This window comes from Parasteatoda tepidariorum, chromosome 3 (genome assembly GCF_043381705.1).
Source record: "Parasteatoda tepidariorum isolate YZ-2023 chromosome 3, CAS_Ptep_4.0, whole genome shotgun sequence".
Lineage (NCBI taxonomy): Eukaryota > Metazoa > Arthropoda > Arachnida > Araneae > Theridiidae > Parasteatoda > Parasteatoda tepidariorum.
This window is the reverse complement of record NC_092206.1, coordinates 91,129,041-91,148,539: the sequence shown is the minus strand read 5'-3', so window position 1 is coordinate 91,148,539 and position 19,499 is coordinate 91,129,041. Positions and strand designations below refer to the sequence as shown.

Sequence of the window (19,499 nt, the reverse complement as noted above, 5' to 3'; positions counted from 1 at the left end):
ACTTTAAATATCAATATACTATCACTGACGCCAATGATGCTTTATTAAATTTGGTGGTAGGTATTAATTGAAATAATAAGCTGTGAACAAAAAGCAAGATCAATGTTGAAATTCATGTAGAAGAAACGTAAAAATTCGCCTTATTAATATTATTAACGAAGAATTCTTCTAGGGCAAAATAGGTAAAAGTAAAATTAACATGTCGAAACTTTGGCTCTTTTGACCAAACTACTGGGACCCTATTTCCCAGATTATGGCTACCACCCCCCCCTATATTTTGCTGATTAGAAATCCAGATCCGATTTATTCCGAGAAAGTACGTTACTTGAGGGGTCACTCCCTAACCTTTAAGATTGAGCCATAGTTCATGTAAATCCGATCATTCGATCAAAAGTTGTTCAGAGTGATCCGTATTTTTTTTTCTTTTCTTTCTTCTTTTTTACGCACTGTACACACGATGAATGCAATTCGTATGATTCTTCTAGACTAAAATTTTTGTTAAATTTTTTAAAGAAGTTTAAAACTGAGTAGTATAACAAGCTGGGCTCTTACTTATTTGAAGGAGGAAAAAAAACATTATATTTTTGAAGCTTTTTTGGAGAAAACTAACTCTTCGCTATAATATAGATATAGAGATGTGTGAATCCAGTTCAGATGAATTAATGCACGTTACGAATAATGTTAATGTTTATCTAGTATTTGCTAGCAATATAATTTGCTGGTGAGTACTTATACATAAAAGCAACTCCACTGCCGGCTTACCTCAATGCTCAACCTAAACAGTGTTACAATTCCAGATGAATGGGACAGGGGTCGCTTCGTGGTCCAGGTGCCCAATAAAAACAAAACACTAGGACTAGTTCAGACGAATCAAGCTACCGCAATGTTGCTTAACTCAAAACGTTTTTTACTCATTATTGTTTTTAATACTTTTCATGATGTATGCGATAGGGGCAGCTGCGCGGCCCATGCACCCAATTTTTGCTAAAGAAGGAAAGAAAGAAAGNAAATTCATTGAACGATGGATACATTGACATTTTAAAATGCAAGTAGAATTCAATAATCATTTCATTTTATAACTGTAAAACGGTAGATAAGTAACTTCGTTATCAAGTGATGATGTCTCTAACCTCCCTGACTTTTGTATTTTATTTGTTTTTATGTCTCCTTTTTTATCTTTACTTATAATTAACTACTCATTTCTTACACACAATTAACAAACTAATTATTACGTCCCGGTACTCCTTTACATCTTTTGCTAGATTCCGCATACAGATGAATGTATTGAAGACCCATTCTGAGGCGGGTGCATAGATACACATAAGATGGCTTGATAAGAGAAATCATGAGACCTGCTCATCTCTACCTTGTTTTCAGGAAATACTACGATGACTTAACACTAGGTTTACGAACGTTTCTTATATACCTATCTCTACGAACACGCGTCAATTTGACGCACGAACATATAACAGCACTATTCATTAACATATTCAACATATATTCATTAAAGAAGGAAACTTAGAATAAAGTTTCGATTCGATTTGGGGGCCCCCTCTCTGCTGTGGGGGCCTGGGGCAACTGCCCCGTATGCCCCTGCTTTAGTCTGGCTCTGGATATTTACTTGAGAAGCTTTTACAAGTAAACACATATTGTAATAAATAAATATTGGTAATCGTAATTAGATCACCTTTTCTGAATAAAAGGTAACGATAGAATCTTTTTATCGCCATTTTTTTTTTTTTATATTCTCCAGGCTTAAAGTTGCGTTGAATAATTAACACGCTCAAGTACAGTTTTAGCTGAATTAAAATCTCTAAATTTTTTTTCTTCACCGACCTATTATTTTCCTGCGTCCTAGTATAAGACAAACATAGATTCTCTTGCAATAAAAAGATAAGAAACCCCGATTTCCTGGCGCCTTTCTTTGATTGTTATGGACAAAAATAATGTTTCAAGTGCAAACAAATATGAACATCACCTCTATGGTTGACATTTTTTTATATTATATAAATAAAAATCTAATTACTTACTATCGTACGAAACAGTCTTTATTACCTGGTTCATTTCGTAGTTTATTGGGTTTTTTTATTTTTTATTTATATATAAAAAAAATAGCTCTTACACAGTTTTGCTATCACGTGCCATTTACGATTTAAGCATTGTACCGTATTTAGACGAATAAAACATAAGAAAATCAAACAACAAAAATGCGTGATTTGAAAGTAATCTTTTTTTTTCTTTCTAAATTCGTCTGCCTGCTCTCGGCTAAATGCCATTGACTAATGCTCATGAATTTACAATTTTACGTGCACGATTCGCCTGTTTACGAGCTGGCGAAATTTTCAAAAGTGAAAAATATGACAATTAAACAGGATGTTAGAATAATACTAAGACATATATACTAGGATACTACTAGAATAATGTTATATAACATATAATTGAAAACAAATTGAAAAACGGAGTGACCCAATGTAAAAGAAAAGAAAAGCATTCCCGCAACAGCCTGTAGTAGGTATGGGGGTCATGAAGGATAAGGCTCCACAATTTCGTGGCCAACGGCATGATTGGGGCAATGTGGTCAGCACTGCGCACAGGCTGCCTTTACTTCCCTGACAAGCTGGTATCCACAGAATTGAAGTTGGGTGGGCTTCAAGCCGCCACTGGCGATCGAATCCCATCTCTTCACAATGACAGCCCAGTGCCATAACCACTGAGCCATCGGGCCTCAAAAGTACGATCAGAACTACGATATATTGACTGCCTTGAACAAGATCTAAAATACTCAAAATAGAAAAACTATAGAGCATCAGAATTGATCAAGATGGAAATTTGTTCCTGAGGAAGGCCATGATCCACTTCGGATTATTACACGATTGAAGAAGAAGAAAATGCAGTGCAAGTGCCAAATCCATATCACCATAAAAATAGAAGGCCAACACTTAAAGATTTCTTTAGGTCAACATACTAACATATTAGGTCATACATGTTAGGTCATTATATATTAGGCAAACTTATTATTGTTTAGGCCAACATATATTAAATTTTATTTTACTTAATAAATTTTGAAATGTTGGCCTTCTATTTTATGGTGGTATGGGTTTTTTAATTGTACTTCTCCAATCGTGTAACAATCCGGTGTGGATCATGAACCTCAGGAACAGATTTCCATCTGGACCTGTTCTGATGCTCTTGTTTTCCACTTCTTTATTTTAAGTATTTCAGATCTTGTTCAAAGCAGTCAGTACATCGTAGTTCTGATCTACTTTTGTGGCCCGATGACTGACTGGTAGCACTTTGCAGGTCTTGGGTTCATATTAAAAGCTATTTGATTACATTTCTTCCTCGGTGAAACTTACAAAATAATAAAATTAACCAAAGTTTTGAAAGTTCTAGTTTTTGATGGTTTGCCACCCTAAAAATTATTTTGCCAAAAGCGTAGAACTTGACAGTCCAAACAACATAGNCGTTTACAAGAAACTATTACTTTAAAGCGTGATAACATTTTTGAATACTCTATTTTTTTTCTAGTAAATAATATGTCTTTGTTAATTTCTAAAAAAATAATCTTTATAAAAAAGCTTACATTATTCTTTTATAGAGAATATTGATTTCATAGAAAATATCACTAAAATAAAACAGGTTATGTTTTCTTACAATAAAAGTTAAATAGAATTAATTCTTCAAAATAGCGTTTCAATAAAACATAGTATTAAAATGTTACGTTATTTTTTGTGATTGGTTCATTAATAAATTATTTTTATTTCTTCGCAAACACAATTCTTGTAAAAAAAATTAAAAAATTGAATCTGTTTTATCAAAAAACTAGATCGTTTTATAAAATATAAATTATAGCGCTTAATAAAATATGAATACAGTGTATTTGTAAAGTGATCCTGACAATAAAAAGGTGTTATTTTCTTTTTTATTTTCTCTGCTAAAAGGAATTAATGAGTTATTTTTATTCATAATGGCTAGTCGAGGAGAAGAAGAAAATATCGAATTACACTGCTTAGGTTAATGTAATTTCGTTCTTCCACCACATTTACGCGTAATCCATCGCCAACTCCACCTGCAATCGCCACGTTTACAATCTACGGTATGTTTTGTCAATACGCACACCGTATAGTGACTCATCAAAATCTTATTTAATTTTCCAATATTTTTTATAGCCATTTTTTTAAAAAAGTTTTTATCTCAGATAGGGTAATTTGGAGGGAGAGATAAACATAGTTAACAATTCATTTTTAAAGTAAAGCAAATTAAAATAACCAGTGCTGAACCAGCCTAAATGGTACTGTTTACATTTATTTTGAATTTCATAAAAGGAAAATATAATTTACAAAGAGGCTAAGCCGGCCACTCACCAACTCCGATGATTGGTGCGCAATAATTGTTTCTTGGCAGAAAACAGTTTTTCTAATGAAGTTAAAATTATGCAGTATAAACATATCGCTCATGGGCTACAATAGTGGCACAACTCAAAAAACACGAGTTTTCGACTAAGAACAGGTGTAAATAGGAAAATACACATTCTTTCAACAGCAATACTAGCACAACTCATAATTCAACTTGAAAGTAATGTTCGTTTAAGCAAACGAAAGCATTTCTTATGCATTTTGCTTAGCGATGAAAACTTTAAACCCAATTATCTCAAAACTTGATTTTTTGAGTTGTGCCGCTGTTGCAGCCCATGAGCGATATATGTACTAAAAAAATTCTGTTTGCTAACGCTTGTGTTTCACTTCCCACGATCCCCGTCTATTATTATCTATTAGTATTATAAATTTATAGATCTATGGGTGAACAGGGATAATTTTTCTAAGTAATCATTTTTTAAAATAACATTTCTATTGTTATAACATTATATTGTTCAAATAAATTTGATGAGTTCACAGCCGTAATTTAATATTATCGCTTACCAGATGCATTTAATACTATTTTTACTTGCGTCACATTTATATGAAACTCTATATCATTTAACAGATCTCTTTGACTGTAATTAATAACAGTATATGATGTTATTTGCACAAAAATAATATTTTTTTTGTCGAATGCCTGTTCAGGCAGTGGGGTGCGATTGTTCCTGTTTTTCAGTGCCATCTATGGCCAGGAATTCGACTTCTACCACGACTTCTGCCATTCACACAACCACAACCCGTTTATAGGGCGGGTCACATTCACACACAAAGAAGAAAGTACATAGAACACACAGGGAGAGAAAGAAACATCCATGTCTTTGTCCGGGATTCGAACCCAGGACCTTTCTGATGCAAGGACAGTTCCTTGCCCCCTACACAGGCCGATCGGCAATAATAATTGTAAAATGGTTAATAAGATTAGACCACCTTTCTAAATAACTTTATCTTAAAATGTAGCGCAGAATTACATTATAATAATAATAAACAATTCTCTTAGTTTTAAACTATTTAATTAAAAGCGTAATAATAGCAGTACAGAGAAATAACTTTAAATTAGGGATTCAAAAATATTTATTGAAAAAACAATACTTTTATTACTTTTATGCAACCAAAACAACATGAAAATAAATTAAGAAAAACTGGATCCTACCACGTGATTTTTCGATTCAATAAAAATTCACGGACGGACAATAATGAAAAACTGCTACACCACCATTAGATTTTAAAATATAGTGAGATATACCACACAAATTCAAATAAGGTGTTTCTGAAGGTCTTTAATGTCTCTGGCAGAAGGGCACGTTATGAGTATATGCAGTTGATCTAGTGATGGTCAGGTGAGACCAGGTAATCCAGATAATTCAGTCCAGATAATCCAGGTGAGTCCAGATAATTCATAAATATTTGCAAATTTCCCAAAGGATTCGCAAAAAAATTCACAGGAATTCAAAAGAGTTCGAGAAATTGTTCAAATGATTTTAAAATTGAAGTTAACAGGAGTTGTTCAAAGTTGTTGGAGGATTTCTGTTGCAGTAGAGAGGGTGGCTGCTCTGGTAGCACGACGAAAGAAAAAAATGTAGTGACAAAAAGAAATATTTAGAAGAAAAAAAAGCCATATTATTGATATGTATAAAATTTGAGGGATAGTTTCGAGAAAAATGTGCTAACGCTGTAAATAGCGATATCTTTTCTCTTGAATATATTGTTACAGATTTGTAAATATCTGTATAATTTTGTAAACATTCTTCTTGTTTTTAGGCTAAATATCTCAGAAGGACCCTAAATAAATAGTTTAAATAGAAAATTGCGTATTTTAGAGAGAAAATAATGCCTATCGCATTTCTTATGGATGACTCGATTTGGCGACATTTTTTCCGACTCGGCGATAATTTTGGCGTCTTGGTGACCATTTTGGCAACCATTTTGGCATTTGGTTGGAGAGTTCTGGAAAATTCGAGTTTCGAAGAGACATTAATAGTATTAACAGAGTCATACGAGAATTGTCTAGAATCATGTCCAAAGTTCCGTCACCAAGCCTATCTATATAAATAGAAGTGTGCCTCGCAAAGAGAGTATTAGAAGACATAAGTCTGCTTGTGACTGCAGTAGTGTTCTGATTTGCGAGTCTTTCATGAACGGTCTGAGGTTTCAAAGCCTGTGATTTGTTGTGAACCAGCTGGATATTCATACTGTAATTGAGTTCTAAAAATTTCTGTATTTTCTGGGAGATTCTACTAATAAATTTTTGGACTTTTAAGGACTGTACTATTAATCTCCAATCGACACGAACCCCTGTGCTCGATACCATAAAGAGTCGTAAAATTGAAGATTTTTGACAAGGATGTAAAAATTAAATTTTGATCCTTCACTGTTTTATGTCCCATATAAAACTTCAAACATATAATAATATTGTCGTTCATACTACTGGTCATGAAGATTTTCATAATCTTTATTTCAAATGGATAACTTTCAAAGATTTTCAAACTAATTATTAGGTTTTGTTTTCTTTTAATAGGGCTAGATAGAGACTTGACTGAGTTTGCTCCAGTTAAGCTTTTCTACTAACAGATGGCAACTGTTTTCTTGCTTTCCTTTCATTCTTTTCTCTTCTTTCTGCGCATTAAATGCGGACGATGTTTGTTTCTTTCTTGGTTAAAGATTTTTAGAAAGTTATGTGCTTTGGTTTGAATTAGGAATATTTTTAAGTAGGTTTCATGAACAATGTTTTCCCTTTATAATTAGTTTATGTATTTTACTTTTGTATTTCGGTTTTGTATTTCTTTTCTTTCTTTCTGGATTTTTTACAAAACCTTCGGGATACAGAGAGAGAGCAATTTTTAGACAATTGGCATGCTCTCTCGATAGAAAAGGTTTCGTGTTTTTCTGACTTCCGGAACTGGTGCCCCCTGACGACATCAGCTTCGGTTGTCATTTTTATATTTTTCATTGTTTTCGTCTTTAAAATTTTCTAAATGCTCATCTACATCATTTGCTTACCTTTTTTGACACCGAAATCATTCTATTAAAAATTAAATTCGGAATAACTTTTTTAACTCTTCTTGAATAATTAAACATATTATATGTATTGGACAACACGTTAAGCTAATTCATTTCAAAATTAAATATACCCGTATCTATGTTTCAATTTTTCAGCGACCCGTGTAGATGTTTTAAAAACGCTTAAATAGAAAAAATATAGTAAGCAGAATAATTAACTGGCACGAATGATATTTATATACCATTAAACATTATACAATTCTATTTGCAATTAAAATTAGGTAAAGTAATAAAAGTTCTGTTCAATTATACCAAACAATGCTGGTATTAAATATTTATTGCCTAACCCAATTTTGTTTAGTATTAAACTTAAATTTATTTCGTTACTTGCTTATTGCATTTTTTAAAAATCACGCGATTTGAAATAATTTAACGAATCGATACATGCTTGATGCCAAAACAATTTATTTTAGTATCAAGCGTGTAGGTCTCTTCAATTCCAATTCTGGATAATAATAAAAAAATCTCCTGAATTACATGATGAATTGCTGATTATTGTATAAAAAATATACACCAAAATATGTTATTGAAATTGTTGTTTCGAAAATGTCGATTCATGAATTGTTTACTATTTATCAAAATTTAATATCTTATTGCTTCCGTTTTTTGAAAAGAATACTTTAAATTACTGTATACAAACGTATTTTTATTTCCAATCTTGTTGTTTTACGTTCTAATGTGATATTATTATAGAAAAAAACATGCACCCTCATATACTAGATTAATTCTTTCTTTCATTTATTATGTAAGACTTAATGATCATAAAAAAAAGCTTTCTGCAAAATCTAGTTTTAAATTATTTGATTCAAGTTGGAATTCTTCAGTTAATTCAGTTGTCCCAGTTCTCATATCATTATTAAAAATAAAATATAAATTGAATGTCTAACTACATAGGCAAAACATTAATATGTGCATCAAGTTCATTTTTAATGAAAATTTAAATAGAAATTAGGATCTCTTTCCTTTAAAATCACGTTTACGTAATAGGTAATGAAAACAAAAATGTCATTTCCTCCAAATATACGTATATAATTATTTTAAACTTTGAAATGGTTTATAAGAAAATACAAGCATCAATTTTTTAATGTAGCTTCATTTATTACTTTTTTTAAAAAAAATATTGAGTGGCAACATTCAGTAAATACAACCACTAACAGTTTTTGTTTATTCTTATCTCGAATTTCTACAGATTAATATTAACAAATTAAAAAAAAATTATGTAACTAGTTTTATCATTTCAGATTAAAAGGTAAGTACAACTATTACTTAATTTACATAACATTAATTACTAACAATATGTATATCAATTTTGAATATAAATTTTTTTTCTTTCAGTTTTTCAATAGTATCAACTCATTAATTCTTTCTTAAAAAATGCAATAATGTGAAAAGTACTCTTATTTATAAAGTGGTAATACTTCAACATTTGAAAAAAAAATTATTTTCTCCTCTTAACTACCACTTTAAATTTTCTTCACAAAATAATTACATTTTAACAACACTTTTGTATATATCGCAATAACATTTCACAATAATATATATCGTACTGTGAATGACCGAGATTGGTGGTTGTTGATTTCCATCGGTGAATGTCACTGCCCGGTAGGCATTTAACCGGTACACTGAACTCGTAATCTGCCCTTAGCAGACATTAAAATATCGAATAAAAATAATAATATCAGCGAACAAATTAATATCGAATCGGATATAACAAATATTTCGGACATTCCCCGGTAACAGTCAACATTCTCTTGATTTCATTCGTAACAGTAATACTTCAACATTTGAACTAAATTAATATTTTCTCCTTTTAACTAACGATTCAATTTTGTTTCAAAAGATAACCAACTATACTTTATTTACATTACTGAATATACATATCTTACTTATTCAAAATATCTGATCTGAGCCAACATTTACATTTTCCGAGGAAGTATTTGCCAAATGGGTGTGAAACACTAATTGAAAAGCAATTGTTGATGGCTCACATCCATTTTCACTATATAATATAAGATTAATCGCCGACCTGGTGGCCGAGTGGTTAGCGTGCCTGACTGTGGAGCCGCTGGTCACGGGTTCGAATCCTGCTCAGGGCATGGATGTTTCTTTCTCTCTGTGTTCTATATCCTTTCTCCTTTGTGTGTGAATGTGACCTGCCCTATAAACGGGTTTGTGGTTGTGTGACGTGGGCGGCGCTGCTCCACTGCCGTGGCTTCGCCACAGGTGCCTACTGGGGAACGTGAAGAGAGTAGCAGTTTTGGCATTTCTGTGGCCAATGTGACAACCGCCAAGTACCCACCATTAAAAAAAATTTTTTTTATATATAAGAGAAATCTATTGACATTTACAAGTAGTCGAAATCATTTTAAACTAGAATTATTAAGCCAAAAATTAAAAAGAATTTTTTTAAAAATTCATTACCTTTTTAAATATAAAAATGAATGTAACGGCAAGTACGTAGTTATTGGTAGCTACGACTATTTAACCAATTAGGCCAAGCATCCTATTAATAAGACTTTACTTATTATTATCATATTTATTAGACATTTTTTATTAATAGTAAATAATTGAGACAGATTTGTTTCCTAATTACCATGGTCGTCCGGAAAGTGGGTGCCGATTTTTGACGGGTGGAGCTCCCAAAGATCCACTAAAAATATTCAAGTGGAAGTAAATTTTATACCATATAATATATTTATTCTTGTCTTTAAAAATGAGTCATTAAAATTTCACAATCACCGAAGAGAATCGGAAACCTTTAGCATATAATGAAATCTGATACAAGAATATTATCTAAATTAAAGTGGTTGCGAAATTAGGAAAATTTCAAAATTGCTTTAATGAGTAGTTTGAAACCACTTAAATGTTTTTGGAGGATTTTTGGGAGCAACGAAGATTGGCACGAACCATCCGGACGGCATCCTGCACACCCTCCCTCCATCTAAAGTTTTCGTGAAATTTTTAAAACAAGCATGCCTCTTACGCGCTTTGAAAAACCTTTTTCCCAATGGAAGATAAATAACAATTATACTTAATTCATCTTTTGCTAGTACTTAAAATACAAAACGATTGTTAAACTTAAACTGTATAAAATATCTGGGCACTTGAGTTCGCTTGCGGCCCCATTCATTTTAAGCTTGATCTTTGTGGTGATTCGATGAGGTTGTAGAATGCAAATGAAGTAAAGGAATATTCATGTGGATCATTGAGGTTTGGACTGTGTAATTATATGCAGTAGGGTGATAAGACTATATTGTAAAAGTATGAACTTTAACTAAGCTGATATAATGAAATTGAGGATATGTATATGCTCTTGATGTCGGGACAAAAACAAAACAATAGCTTGTTTATCCTTCTTCGTGTATGTTTAAGCTATTTAAATGTAAAGTAGTTAAAATTTTCTTTGCATTAAATTAACGAAAGCAAGAATCAAGCAAGATTTTTAAAAAATTTAAAATCTTAGGTAAACCCCAAAAAATTGCACTAACAGGTGTGAAAAAATAACATTTCTGGTATTTCAAAAGGGCCCAAAAGCATACCTTCTTTTCACACTTTCCAATTTATTATCCAAGTTACTTATATGTGGTAATGGTAAAATCTTTTCTTTTAAGTCTAATTGTTTTTAAATAATTAACACTATACTATAAGGGGAAATATTATTGAAAACTGCGAAAATCCAGTAGTAATCGAGCAGCATGAATAGAAGACCTATGCGCTCATCACAATATTTTAATGGTATTAGCATATAAATTTTAGGATCATATTTGTGTAAACATTATATTATCATATTTGTGTAAACATATTAAAGATATCTTTTTCAAATTGAATGCATAATAGAATTTAATATATTATTTTTTTTAAACAATTTAAAGCAAATGTGACGCGTGACATATACATTGCGCAAAATGGAAAACAGATCATCCTGTGTAACTTTTGATCTAATGATTGGACCTTCACCTTCTCGGATTCAATCTTAAAGGTTTAAGAAAGTGTTCTCAAATGTGCAAATTAATCGAAAAAAGATTATATTTTAAGTTATGAAATCAGACACGAAAACGTACTTTCTCCGAATAAACATACCTTTTTTTCCGATGGATTCGGCACCAAAATATCGGGGGGAGACGCAATCTGGGAAACATGGTCCGCAAAGTTTGGTCAGGAGAGAATCCTAAAGTTTGAACTGCTTAATGTTAATTTTACATTTCGCGTATTGCATCATATTTCGAGAAATTTTAATGCGAATGGAAAATTTTTTGCTCAAAATTATAAACTTCATTTATACAAAGATAATTCCATGCAAGATATGACTTTTACTAAATATTTATTATTTTTTAGCATTTTATTCAAGGTCGAAAAAGTTTGAATTGCAAGGCATGCAATTTTTTACATCATTTTAAAGAATGCAATTTTAAAAGGTAAAATTCTGAATTTGAGCGAAATCGAACGAATAGTTTGAAAGAAATCAAATTTTGAAAAAAAAATCTTAGTTTTATAATTTCATTAGCATATTTGAAGTCATCCTCTCGAACCATTAACATGGATGACTTGAAAGTGAAGATCCTATCATTAAATCAATAGTTATTCAGGGTGGCCCGCTTATTTTTTTGCTCACTGTATTTCGATGAACATTGGAAGTTCATATTAAATTACTTTTATTCAATTATATTCACTGGAGACAAGATTTAATAATAATAAAAAAATTCAATTGAGAGATAACGAAGCTGACTTCACTTCACTTACCAATCAACTAAAAAATCATTAACGATCAATCAGTTACTAGTAAAAACCAATAGGAATTCGTTTCGACTTGAAGGAAAATAAGAATCATCCAACAAGAATAATCTCAAACAACTTGTTGCCATTCATAACCACAAAATCACGGAAATGGCATTCTACTGAAGTGATATAATTTAGCTTCTAGCTTGGACATCTTTATACTAGAGGTTATCAAAGACGGATCTGGAAGTAAGTTCAGTTTTGGGTGCAAGTTTTTGATTATCAAGAATGCCTCTGGCAACTAAAAATGTCAAAAGTAGTGGAAACTTAATTCATTTTTGTTTATTTATAGTCTCTTTAATTATTCAATCGTAACTACCACTCTCTATGACAGAAATGCCGGGTAGACTATATTTGAGGGTGCCCCTTGATTCTCGCCAAGTTATGATCGCGGTTGATCTCCAAGCTGGGCGATTTTGGAACCCAATCGTGATTCTGATTGGTTTAGATTTTAGCGTTATTTTTAAATGTTCAACGTTATATATGTAATTTCAGAGATCCGTTAGTTCTACGTTGGATACCGGCTGGTAAGGTTACTTTTGCTTCTGGTCAATAAGATCGAAGGTATGTGGGCAGTCATAAAAAGGGATTTAAGAAAAAAATGCCACCGCTAGTCCGGTATTACAGGCGCCATTTTCGATTCGTATTTCGTCGTATTTATGTGGCGATGGAGGTACACAGATTCTATTCATGATAAATTTAGACAGTATCTAACTATTATTAGATAATTCTGTGCACCTAAATCTGAGAATATTCAAACTTATTGAAGGAGTTACTTTTTTTTCCTTTTCTTTCTGCGCCTACTCCATTAATTTTTGCTTCGATTCAAAATCCTCTTGGGTTTATTAATTTTGCTTATTTTGGGTTCATTGCAAGTTTTGGCCGATGTTTTGTTGAAATTTTGCAATGTTTTATTGAAATATCACTATGTTTTGACCGTCATTCCTGTTACCCGGTGTTCCTCGCAAAAGGAATAGCGCCAAACATAAGTCACCAATTTCGCCAAGGGGCACCCTCAAGTATATTTTTCCCGAAATGCCAACTTGCTCCGCTTTATAAAGAAGTATTTTCTAGTGGTATCGAAATTCAAGTTATTTTTGGTTTAATATTTTTCATTTTAAATAATTTTTCCATCACTACTGATCAAAAATTCTATGTATCATATGAAATGTAACTTTTTTATACTATACTCGTGGTTACTCTTTTAAAAAGTAGGCTTATTTATCCTTTTTTTATTACAAATTTTATTATTTAATTAGTCATCAATTTATTAAAACTTCTGAATAAGGCGGAACAGTTGGCATCTCTGCATACATTTCAAATTATTCATATCTAAAGCAGAAACACTTTCAATAGTAAACTGAAATAAATATGCCATAAAAAGTTGCTAATCTCTTTTGAATAAAATTTTGAATTTTCTCCACTTAGTAGCCCATGGCAACCCTGCTTTTAGTGACACCTCTACTATGGAAATCCATGTCGTATTTTTACAAAGTAGGCTAGTGTGATAAAGTTTAAAAAAAAAACCAACTAAATGACAAATCGTGAAAAAAAATTGCGATATAGTAAATTTGCACAGTGTTGTTTATTGTTAATGATAATTATATAATCGATATTAAAATCAGATATAATATTAAATGAGATATAATAAAGTCAGATTATAATAAAATTAGTAGCAGAACTGCAATTATAATTACGCAATAAAATTCTATCGTCTCAAATCAAAGTAGGCTCTAACAGATTTTTTAATAAAATATAATAATAATTTTATTCATATTCTTAAAAGAAATATGGAAAATTATAATTTCTAACATTCACTACACTCTGGAATCGAACAATAAGATTTAAATGATTTTACGAAACAATTGTTAGTTACTTAATATTAGTTATATTAAAAAAAGAGGTTTAAACTTTGCTTTTTTTTTCAGATGAGAAGACATTTGAAAAAATTTAAAGAAAATAAAGATGCTCAAGATAAAAAAATAAAAGGTCAGAGTATTATGATAGTGTTACTAAAGGTAATACAGATGCGAAAAATAATTTTATAGAAATGAATAAATTAAAAAACCAAAATTGATCCAAATATATTTATAGATAAATATTAGAGATACATGAGGAAAAAGGGGGAAAAAATGAAGGAGATTAATCGAAATTAGAAAGAAAGTTTAAAATAAAGAGTGGGACAAACAAACAAAAAGAATTGTCATTCATCGTCTTAGATCAAAGTCATAAATAAAGCTAGTTTAAAAAGATAACCGAAGGTCTTAAAAGAAAGACAATAAAAAAAAATTATCTGAAGGAAAGAAAAAAGTTAATAAAGAAAATTTAATTAGAGATATTCAAGAAAAAACTGATAGTGTTAAAAGAAATAGAAGAAAAATGAATATCATAGGTCCTGACCAAATATCCGAAACAAATGCTGTACACACTCGAAATACTCCAGGATTTATAAGTACTGACATACAAAGCGATGGTCAGCAATCGCCAGGTTCAAAGAAGAAAAGCTACAAAATTTCAAAATTAAAGAATCCAGATTCTGATATTCGTTTTGATCAGATTCACGAAAAAAATATTTGCAGAAAAATTTTGTGGGCACTCATTTTTGTAATTGGAAGTACTGTAGCCTTTTACCGCGGCATTCAGTTCACGATGCAGTATTTGAGTTATCCTGTGATGGTTAACTTGCAGATGGAATACGGAGGAAGCTTTCCAGCCGTTACCGTATGCAATCTTAACAGAATACGGGGACAGTATTACAAATGCTTCAAAAAGAATACACCGATTGAAAAGTGCCGGCGTTGGGGTAAAGGTTTCTTGAATGAACCGCAACACCTTACCCTATCTGAAAGACGACTGTTGCTTTCGTGCAATTTATTCAACAAAACTGTTCTCAGTGAAGAGGAAAAGGAAACATTCTTCATTCTGCCACCTTTTCAACAATCAGAAGAAGATTTAAAAGCGAACTCTGAAAGAAAAGGAATGATCGAACTGAAAGAGTTCTTGGACATCTATCTAAAAGCGGGGGAGAGAAAGCGTCAAAATTACAGCAATCAGGCACAAGACACGGTGAGATGGTGTTCATTCAACGGGGAAGTATGTTCTTGGAAAAATTTTACTTTAACTCGAAGCTTCCGGCATGGAAATTGTTTTACTTTTAAAAGGAACAAATCTCAAACTAGTGCATATTTGTTCGAGACAAGAGGATTAGAATTAATTCTCGATTTAAGCATTGAGAATTACATGCCCTACGTAACTCCAAGTAAGGGGTTCAAAATCGTAGTCCACGATCCAACTGAAAATCCTAACGTGGAAGAACATGGATTTTATGTTTTTCCAGGTACAGAGACAGACATTACTCTCGTTAAAAACCAGTTCAACAGATTGCCAACCCCGTATCAAGATGAATGCAAAAATTACGGATCAGGTACCACCCATGTCGACGAATGCATTCGACTGTGCATTCAGCAGCAAAGCTTCGACAAATGCGGTTGTGTAGATCCAACCATTTTCGAAAAGCGGCATGGGCAACACTTCTGCGATGTTACCAACGCAACGAATTCCTGCTGTTTAGATGATGCGATTGACTCCATGCTTGAAGAGAAAACCAGTACTTGCGACTGTCCTTTTCCTTGCAAGACAACTTCTTTTACCGAGCAAATTTCTAAAGCTGATTGGCCATCGGTGGAATATTTTAAAAAGCATTTACTCGATAAGTTAGATTTAAGTTTTGATTTGAGAAAACTGGCTCGTTTCAAGGAAGGGTTTTTGATGCTTCGAGTTCATCAGGAATTTTCAGGAAGCCACGTGTTTCAACAAGAACCGATGCATCAAAGTACGGAGGTGTTAAGCAATTTTGGCAACGATATAGGATTGTTCCTTGGTTTATCACTCGCAGTTATCTTTGAGGTGGTTGAATTAATACTACGATTTGCTAAACAGTTTTTGATGAAAGTTAAAATATTGGATAGCTGCAAATTGCCAGACTTTCATTAATGTGTACAGTGTGAAGAACAATTTACCCATAATAATTTTTGCTCGCTTGCTGAAAAATCAATGTTAATGGATCAAAAGGTTGTTAACCTCAAATATAATATTTAATAAGTGCTACCTCTTAATTTAGTCCAATAGTTATAGTAAAAAAAGTGTTTCTAAGGAAAAATTATACCCTAGATATTTTTGATGAAAAGCTTTGCTATTATAAATAATGCCTGAAAACTCACCTATTCTCCTCTGTACGCATCACCTCCTTTTATGTTATCACCGTCGTTCAACAGCCCAACCCAATATTGAGTCTACCAGTGTGTAACTCTGTAGCATTGCAATTTTCAACCAAATCCAGAAAATAATGAAACTCTTGAATCAAGTATTGGGAGAAATTTGTTTTCGCGGAGGACTTTTTGAGGAAACTAACTAGCATGGCAACGTTTAAAACTGCATTGCGTTTCATGGAGAGGAAAACTGCAAAAACCTCTTACGCTTTGCCTGACGGCAAGGAGATTCTAATCCACGATCCATCTACCACTGAGGATATTTTTCGTCAGCACTGTGGTCCCGGTGCAATCCGGGTGCGGAATTCGTATCGTCCAGCCATTACTGAGATTCGATGCCTGATCAACTCGTTGGGAGGCTAGCGCTCTATCCCCTGAGTCACCACGGTTTTTCCCCTTTTATTGAGAGAATTTGAGAAGGAGAATAAAATTTCTTCTAGATTGGCAAATGAGGTATATTTCTCGATATAGTTTTTATACGTTGAATTGAATGAGATCTATCTCGAGACGAAAAGTTTTACGTAAATTGTAGTGTCAGTTCCTCCTTATCTATCCATTGTTGTAACGTCAGAAAATCTGATATTGGAAATATCGTTACATGGACGAAGTGTATTAAATGAACACACAAGATACTCGTTAGTCCATTCTCAATTTTTAACCTTTTGATAACGGCTGGTGCGATAAGTGGACCAGAATGGCTTCATCCTACTAAGCGCCGCAAGCTAAAGGTTAAAGAGCTTTTCATTTTTCGGTATTGTGTGGCTATCATGTTGCCATCACGAATGTTATCTTCAGACTACTTATTGTGGAAAATAACGATTGCAAGAAATACAGTCCTTAACCTTATTGTTCTTCGAAAATGTTCATTCAATGTAAAATAATTAAAATTGTGCTTGATTATTATAATGCATTTTGATATTGCCTTTTTTCATATAAGCCTCATTGAAAATAAAATAATCGCATTCCTTTCGGAAAAGTAATCAGAATAATGGAGTCAGAATAATTCCTTTAGAATAATCATTCCCATTTTTTTTCTAGGCTACGGAACCTTAACTAAATTGAGGTTAAAATGCTTAGACAGCACACTGTCGCTAATAAACAAAGCGGTTGCAGGACTAAACTTAGCATTTCTATCTATTCATTTGAAATCTAATACTTTGTTTAAGTAGCAGGTTTTTAGCATCCTTGAAAAAAGAAGCGTCATATTTATTAAGATAGTGATCAATTTCATCTAATTTAAGGTTATTGTAGAGGGTTTTGCTTCCGAAGAACCAGTGTGCCCCCCGCGATGCATCTTAAGCAGCGGTCCGAATTAGAGCGCTACACGTAACGAAACTACCGTAGTCGCTCATTTTTCCCCCTTAGTTTGTGGAGAAGTGCGCAACTTTTAAAAAGAAGTAGTGAAGATGCGATGCAAAAAAAATAGTAGTTTATAGCGATTCCTGGCAACTACTTTTAACGTTAGTTAAGTAAACAAACTAAGTTCAAACGCAAGAAATTTTTCATGCTTCATTTGGTGCAAATCCTTCGCGTGCCCGTCAACGTACGCTATGAGATTGCTTCTGTGGCCGAGCTTTAATAAGATCTACGTTTGATGCTCGTCCCGCAGTGGACTGATCGTTAAGACACCGCTCCCAGCAGATCACCGAAGTCAAGCATCACTGGCTGCTGTCAGTGTGCGGGTGGGTGACCACTTGGATCAGTCTGCGGTAGGGATCGAGGGTGTGCGGTACGGGTCCTCTTTAAACTGCTCTACCTTAAAGTGCTCGACTTCGCGTGCGGGTCGTTGGGCTACCGAAGCGGGGGTGCCATCCCCTCTGCAGAGGATCAAAATTGTGATGGCTTGTCTTCGGATCATCCTCAGGGATGTTTCCCAGACCGACTCCAATAGCCCATTGTGCAGCTCTAGTGCGACGTAAATGAACTACCTACCTACGTTTGATGCTCAGAAAAATCGGTGCGAACACGGTCGAATTGTCCCTGACAAATCAAATCTTACATATCTGACTTTTTTTAAATTCGATTTCACAGAAACTATGAAGTGAGCATTTGTGACAGTATAATAAGTTTCGTAGTTTAAAATATCGATTGCATTAATTAATTAGCATATTTGTGGTCACCCCCTCAAACCATCCAGATTGAATCCTAGAACGTGAAAATCCGATCATTAGATCAAAAGTTATTCAGGGTGATCCGCGTTTTGTTTTTCCCACTGTGCTTCATTTCTGGAAGGATGTAAGAAGGCATTGATCATTCAAATCACAAATATTAGATAATTTCCATGCATTATTTAAAATAAATTTTCCCTGTCAAGAAAAGCATAGAGTTTAGAGGTTAAAAGAACAAATTCGTAAAAAAAGTGCTTTGAAATAAAAATAAAAAAAACTATTAAAACTTCTTAACTCTTCATATTTAACTAAACCAAATTTTTGTTCAAAATCATTTTGAATATTGGTGAAAGTTAAGTTCTCCTCTAAAGTTTGTTTTCTAAAAGTGGCGAAGTAGTGACGGCATTTCGAAAGCAATTTGTAGTTGCTACATTTAATAAAAAAAGTAGTTGTAGTTAATTACAAAGAAAAAATAGTTTTTCCGACCACTGATCTTAAGATCTTTTGTTCAAAAATATTTAATATATCAATTATATTAATTTGAGTTTTTGTAAGACTGTGGAAAGTAATTCGTTTTGGACAAGAGCCACAGGCGACTAAAATTTGTAAAAGGTGGTGACACTATATAATAGCGAAAATCTATTAAAGGGAATTAAAATAAGTATACTAAACAATTGGTACAGAAAAAGAAACCCAGATAAAAGAAAAGATCTGCTTCCTGGTGTTACGGATAGATCCCAAAGAAGAATATGGATAGGCAAAATGATCCAGAGTATGATACGGTTGACAGGAAACACGAATGGATCAGTAAACGAAACACAATTGTATTAGGAATAGTAAACGAATAACAAACGACAAACACAATTGGGTCA

At 32.8% G+C, this 19,499-nt stretch overlaps 1 protein-coding gene across 1 annotated transcript; it reads left to right on the top strand.

Annotated features, from left to right (window-relative positions):
* The first annotated feature begins 14,185 nt into the window (after window positions 1-14,185).
* On the top strand, window positions 14,186-17,474 carry LOC107437732 (amiloride-sensitive sodium channel subunit beta-like). The gene has a single exon (XM_016049824.3). It carries the CDS (start codon window positions 14,631-14,633, stop codon window positions 16,242-16,244), a length of 1,614 nt encoding a protein of 537 aa, XP_015905310.2. The 5' UTR covers window positions 14,186-14,630; the 3' UTR covers window positions 16,245-17,474.
* The last annotated feature ends 2,025 nt before the right edge of the window (window positions 17,475-19,499 follow it).